Source organism: Mercenaria mercenaria, chromosome 6 (assembly GCF_021730395.1).
Source record: "Mercenaria mercenaria strain notata chromosome 6, MADL_Memer_1, whole genome shotgun sequence".
Taxonomy (NCBI): Eukaryota; Metazoa; Mollusca; class Bivalvia; order Venerida; family Veneridae; genus Mercenaria; species Mercenaria mercenaria.
This window is the reverse complement of record NC_069366.1, coordinates 25,330,243-25,336,849: the sequence shown is the minus strand read 5'-3', so window position 1 is coordinate 25,336,849 and position 6,607 is coordinate 25,330,243. Positions and strand designations below refer to the sequence as shown.

The following is a 6,607-nucleotide window of genomic DNA, read 5'->3' as shown; positions in this document are numbered from 1 at the left end:
CAATCAAGTAACCCCATGGGGCGGGGTCAATTTTACCCCGGGGATCATGATTTGAACAAATTTTGTAGAAGTGTACTAGGCAATGCTACATGTCAAATATCTAAGATCTAGGCCTTCTGGTTTATTTTTTTTTTAAGATTTTCCTATGTAAAATCAAGTGACCCCTGGGGCGGGGTCAATTTTGACCCTGGGGACATGATTTGAATAAATTTTGTAGCGGTCCACTAGGCAATGCTACATATGAAATATCTAAGCTCTAGGCCTTCTGGTTTATTTTTAGAATTGTTTTGAAGATTTTCCTATGTAAAATAAAGTGACCCCTGGGGCGGGGTCAATTTTGATCCCGGGGTCATGATTTGAATAATTTTAGTAGAGGTCCACTAGGCAATGCTACATGTCAAATATCTAAGCTCTAGGGCTTCTGGTTTTTGAGAAGAAGATTTTTGAAGATTTTCCTATGTAAAATCAAGTGACCCCTGGGGCGGGGTCAATTTTGACCCTGGGGCCATGATTTGGATAAATTTGGTAGAGGTCTACTAGGCAATGCTTCACACCAAATATCTAAGATCTAGGCCTTCTGGTTTATTTTTAATTTTTTTAAAGATTTTCCTATGTAAAATCAAGTGACCCCTGGGGCGGGGTCAATTTTGATCCGGGGGACATGATTTGAATAGATTTTGTAGCGGTCCACTAGGCAATGCTACGAGTGGAATATGTAAGCTCTAGGCCTTCTGGTTTAGTTTTAGAATTTTTATTGAAGATTTTCTTATGTAAAATCAAGTGACCCCTGGCGCGAGGTCAACTTTGACCCTGGGGGTCATGATTTGAACAAATTTTGTAGAGGTCCACTAGGCAATGCTACATGTGAAATATCTAAGCTCTAGGCCTTCTGGCTTATTTTAGATTTTTTTTTGAAGATTTTCCTATGTAAAATAAAGTGACCCCTGGGGCGGGGTCAATTTTGATCCCGGGGTCATGATTTGAATAATTTTAGTGGAGGTCCACTAAGCAATGCAACATGTCAATCATCTAAGCTCCAGGGCTTCTGGTTTTTGAGAAGAAGATTTTTGAAGATTTTCCTATGTAAAATCAAGTGACCCCTGGGGCGGGGTCAATTTTGACCCTAGGGCCATGATTTGGACAAATTTGGTAGAGGTCTACTAGGCAATGCTTCACACCAAATATCTAAGCTCTAGGGCTTCTGGTTTTTGAGAAGAAGATTTTTAAAGTTTTTCCTTTCGGTTGCCATGGCAACCAGAGTTCTGCATGGACAATTTTGAAAGGGGGCTACCCAAGGATCATTCCTGTGAAGTTTGGTGTAATTCTGCCCAGTGGTTTTCAAGAAGAAGATTTTTTTACAAACTGTTGATGGACGACGGACATCAAGCGGTCACAATAGCTCACCTTGTCACTTCGTGACAGGTGAGCTTATAATAAGTTCTTAAGTGTGATTTATCGTAGAATAACCCGAGATTTTCTTTCTTATACGAAACAATATATCACTCACGCCTATGGCCTTCGTGATAAATTCTTACACATAAGACCTCAAAACTCGGATTATTCTACGATAAACCACGTTTGGGAACACTTTAATTTTTTAAGAAATTTACCCTGTAAGTACTTCTTTCTGCTATCCATAGACTTTTTTTCAATAAAAAAAATAGTTCTACGGAAATGAAATAAGATTTTTCTGCAGATAATAAATAAGGACTCGAACTATCATGTTGCTTTTGTGTTTCCTACGTCCCAACTTCGGGTTAACTTTAGGTGACTGGAACTGTTATTGACATTTTCATACAACCTACAGTAACGAAACATGAAATTGTACACGGATGTGTTGATTAACATTGCATAACCGAACAATCACATAATAATTGTACATCTCCATGTTCGTTTTGATATTACCAGAACGTTATTTACTTATAAGAGATACATTCTTTCTGAATTTGTTATCATTTTCAAGCACGATATCATTGAAGTCTTCAAACAAATAATCTCAAGTATTTAAATGTTTGTTAATGTACATTCAACGTCCAATGATATCCTTTTTCTTCATACAAAATTATGCCCTTGCAGCTTCAGTGATGTACAACTATTAGTAAGAAACAGAATAATTCCCATAAAATGATCTTAAGAACGAAACGTACAAATGTAAAAGCGGGAGGGTGGGTTTGACAGATGTATTTACTTCGTAATTACTTATTTAAAGAAAATGAGTGAAATAAATCGCAATGTATCCGTGCTTACCACTAAGGATATATATTATCGTTATTTACAATTCATGGAACTCCGGATCACTCATAAATCGATTAGAATACATATAGATGTGTCTTGCTTCTAAAATGTTTTGGTACTTGATGGAGTGCGACATTACAAGAATACTTGTCTAGGGATATAATTAAAAGCATTGTAACTTGCTTCGCTACGTTTAACTTTGGAAATCCGGAAGTGTGTTATAATTATCTGGTCATTTTTCACTTGTAAGAATATATTTTAACCATCATATAATGTAATGCATCTTTTACAAAGAAGACAGAAGCTTGTGATTACGTTTCGTATCAGTGATGAATAACTATTTTATGTATTTAATTCACATGTAATTCCTTTAGTATTATTTATTAACATTCATTAACACCATAACTGTAATTCTGAGTATTATGTTTTTCCGGTTTAGTTAGCATTCCGGGTCATTGAATCAAGGATATACCCTATTATCGGACACTTGAGTAAAGGTTACTTGGAGTACTACAGTTTGCTTCACTTAACCGTCTCTTCAACTACGAAACTGGTAATCATATCACTGGTTGTACGTGAAGATGGTAATATCTTGCTCACGCAACAACCAGGCAGAGCCTCGTTTTCGACCACACAGTTGCCCTTGAGGCCGAATATTTCCACCTCTACAAAGAAGAAAGATTCGTCTAATATTCAAGATTGGATTTGATATGAATCTTTGTCAGTCAAGTTTTAAGTTAGTGTTTATGTATTTCCAACAATTCGTAATCCTTACCTTCAGCACAGACCATTGTTTCTTCTACCATTTTTGAAGAAGCTGTTTTCATCATCTCGTTCATTGTTTACAGTTACTGACAAGTAACGACTGCAAAATACTCTGCACCATATCTTCCACACCTCTATTGCCGTCTCAAAAGAGGTTGTGTTCTGAACAACTGCCCACATCCTCATCACTATTTCCCGCAAAGACTTATCTTTCACACGTTCCTTTACATTTTGTTTTGCGCACAGCAAACGTGTATAACGGTGAAGTTGACTTCCTTCTTCTTAGTTAATACTTGATGACACTTTATCAAGTACTCCTTAATTGTTATACTGTTAAAGGCTAATAAGGTACTATGAATAAGTGCCCAGGAAAAGTCAACTTCTATTCTGACTGGCCTTGCAGATTGATCAAAATGGCTTTGGAACGTTAATAAGGGCCGTACAACATAGTAGGTTCCATGGTGGTCCGATATAAATTCTAAGACTGGTACTGTCACAGCATCAGTTTCCTTCACTACAAGAGCATAATAAAGAATTCGCTTTTCGTGTATTTTTCGAACGATGGATCCCGTTGCGTCCAAGTAGAAGACACCTTTACCGTTTTTAATGCATTCTTTTGCAGCCTCTGTCGAGTGGTGAGTGTACATTATCACCATGAGCGGATCGTAAATTATTTACTGGATATATCGTGGAGGTTTATTTCCATTCCAGTGAGGCAGCACTATAAAGTTGGGCATCGTGCTCACTGCTACAAGTAGACACTGTCGTTTATATGACTGAAAAATTGTTGAAAAAGACGTTAAACCCGAACACACACACTCCTCTTTAAAGATATCTTTGCACAATACAAGTTCTGTAAAAGGATCACTGTGCAACACATCGTGTACATTCCATTCAGACTTTACTTTCCTCAACACTTCTTCCGACTGGCACTTGGTATGATTTCCGGCGGCAACTTCCTTTTAGACATTTTGCCAAATTCAGTGTAGTACACGGTTGAGGCTGTTTCTTCAGCTAATTTCCTCTGGGTTTTAAGTCTCTCTGTACCGGCAAGGCGTCTTTTGCATACATCACCAGGGCGGTGTTTCCTGACTTCAGTAAGTGTTTTGACATTAATTGTGATGCTGTCTTTGTGCTTTGGTTTGTCCACTATTCGAAATGCAAATGCACCGAAGCCTGCATGTTTGCATTCAGCTTTAGCAAATAAATAAGATCCACCAAATCTTGCACTTACATTTATCTTATGGTAACAGAATTTTAGAACGCAACTTTTACTGTACTCACTGAATTTGGAAGCAAACAGATGTGTCCAACCTTTAGCTAACTTTATTCTACCATGTTTTGGCTTTATTGATTTCCATTCACTCTTTGTTAACAATAAGTTGAATTCATTTTTATATGGGACTTCATTAGGTTCAGAATTATAATCAGTATCGCTGTCTTCGTTTGACCATTTTTCTTCATCAGTATCGACTTGTGAAGCTTTATCTATATATGATTCATTGTCTAAGTCACTCATTTCATCCGGACTGCTTTGACCTGTTCTGAAATACTCTTGTTTTATTTCTGTTTCCTCATCTTCATGTAGCTGTTCAATGTCTTCCTCTTCATACTTGTCATTTACAATGTCATCATTTATAATCGGTTTAGATTCACTTTCATCTTCTCTGTGTCTTTCATGTCTGTTTTGTCCTTCCTGAAACTTTACATTTTCAAATTCTTCATTCATTTCCAAGTCACTGTATGTGCATTTGTCATTTTCTAAGTCTTCATCTGTAATAGGTTCCGAATCACTTTCATCTTCTATGTGTCTTCCATGTTTTCTTCTTCCTTTTTCATACTGTTTATTTTCAAGCCCTTCACTTATTTCTATTTCACTCTCTGTGCAATTGTCCGTTTCTACGCCTTCATCTGTAATAGGTTCCAATTCACTTTCATCTTCTTTGTGTATTCCATGCTTTTTTCTGCCGTTTTCATACATTTTATTTTCGACTTCTTCATTAATGTCCATTTCACTGTCTGTGCTATTGCCTTTTTCTACGTCTTCATCTGTGGTATGTTCCAATTCACAATAATCATTTTTGTGTCTTCCATGTCTTTTGAAACCTTCTTCATACTTTTTTACTTTCAAATTGTTCATTCATTTCAGTGCCCACTGTCTTTGTATTTGATATTCGTTATGTCCTCATCTGTGCTAGGTTCCGACTTACATTCATTTTCTCCGTTTCTTTCACGTCCGTTTCTTCCTTCTTTATGTTTTTCTTTCTCATTTTTTTTGGTTCATTTTGCTGTCACTGGCTGTGTCTGTGCATTTGTCATTTTCTTTTTCTTCATCTAAATCGGTTTCCAATTCGTATTCATCTTCTCTGTTATTGTCATGTCTTTGGTTTCCTTTTTCACACTTTTCATATTCTTTATTCTTTTCCATATCACTGTCGGAGGACTTATCATGTTCTTTTTCTTGATCTGAATTTGATTCCGTTTCATACATTTCTGTGTCTATATGTTTACTTTCAGTACCATTTTCATACTTTTCATTTTCAATGTCTTGATTTATTTCTCTCTCACTGTCTGTGCAGCTGTTTATCTCATTTTTTTCTTCTGTACAGTCTTCTACTTCAGTCTCTTCTTCAGACTGTTCATCGGTGCATTTTTCCTTTTCACAGTTCTGATCCACATTTTGTTCAAAGCCGATGTCGTGGTGTTGATCCTCAATCAAGTTACTTTCCTGTTCACTTCTGATGTCTTCTTCATTTTTTTACTTCTGTTTCTTCGTCTTCGGCGTTGTCAGTTTTATTATCAAAGTTTTCAATTTTACTCTTGTATTGTAACTGATATGTCATTTTATTTCCATCATCTACTTTAATTTCATTATCACTGCCGTTTCTATATTGATCTGCATCTTTCAGTTCTTCTTTAGGGTTAATATTGTCTTCCTTTTCATCCATTTCAGTGTCAACGGGAATATTCTTTTTAATCTTCTCTTTTTGTTTCACGTCAGATAAGAAAGTTCTATTTTCATCTCGAAGCCTTTTTGGCCTTATTTTATTCTTTCTTCTTGTCAAATATTGTTTTGCAATCAGTTCATCCCCTAATTGCTGTAGCTTCTCGGCCAAAAACAATCTTCTTTTGTTGCCTTTTCTCTCTGCAGTAGCTTGATCTTTTTTCTTGCGTGGCATTTTCCTGAAAAGTAAAAGTAGCGTTGATATTTTAATGATGCAAGAAGTAGCCACTGAGCTGAAACAAATTTCATTTAAATTTTGTTTTATTTGAAATGCCCAATTATTTCCACCATAAGAAAGACCATTTTCTGCATCAAGTTTTAAGGCGTTATACATTCGTTTCAACAAGCAGTCATTACTTAAAGAGAGTACTTCCAACCAATATTTTATCATAATTAATTTTCGTTGTATTCGCATGGGATGTCTCCCCGTTTCACAATAAAGTCCATCAAGTTTTGTTGTCTTTTTTACGCATTAGATTTTTCTAAGAAATTTACAATGTATCATTTCTATATTTTTCCCTTCATGATAACCAAAAATTTCAGCACCGTAGTTTAAAACTGAACCAATAATGCTATCAAAATGTTTAAATTTGTCAGTTATAG

At 36.0% G+C, this 6,607-nt stretch overlaps 1 protein-coding gene across 1 annotated transcript; it reads right to left on the bottom strand.

The window, feature by feature from the left end:
• Positions 1 to 5,266: 5,266 nt before the first annotated feature.
• Positions 5,267 to 6,179, bottom strand: LOC128558001 (clumping factor A-like). The gene is made up of 2 exons (XM_053546719.1): positions 5,763 to 6,179; positions 5,267 to 5,635 (listed from the first exon to the last, which is right to left on the bottom strand). The coding sequence occupies exons 1-2, from the start codon at positions 6,177 to 6,179 to the stop codon at positions 5,267 to 5,269; spliced, it is 786 nt and encodes a 261-aa protein (XP_053402694.1).
• Positions 6,180 to 6,607: the final 428 nt, after the last annotated feature.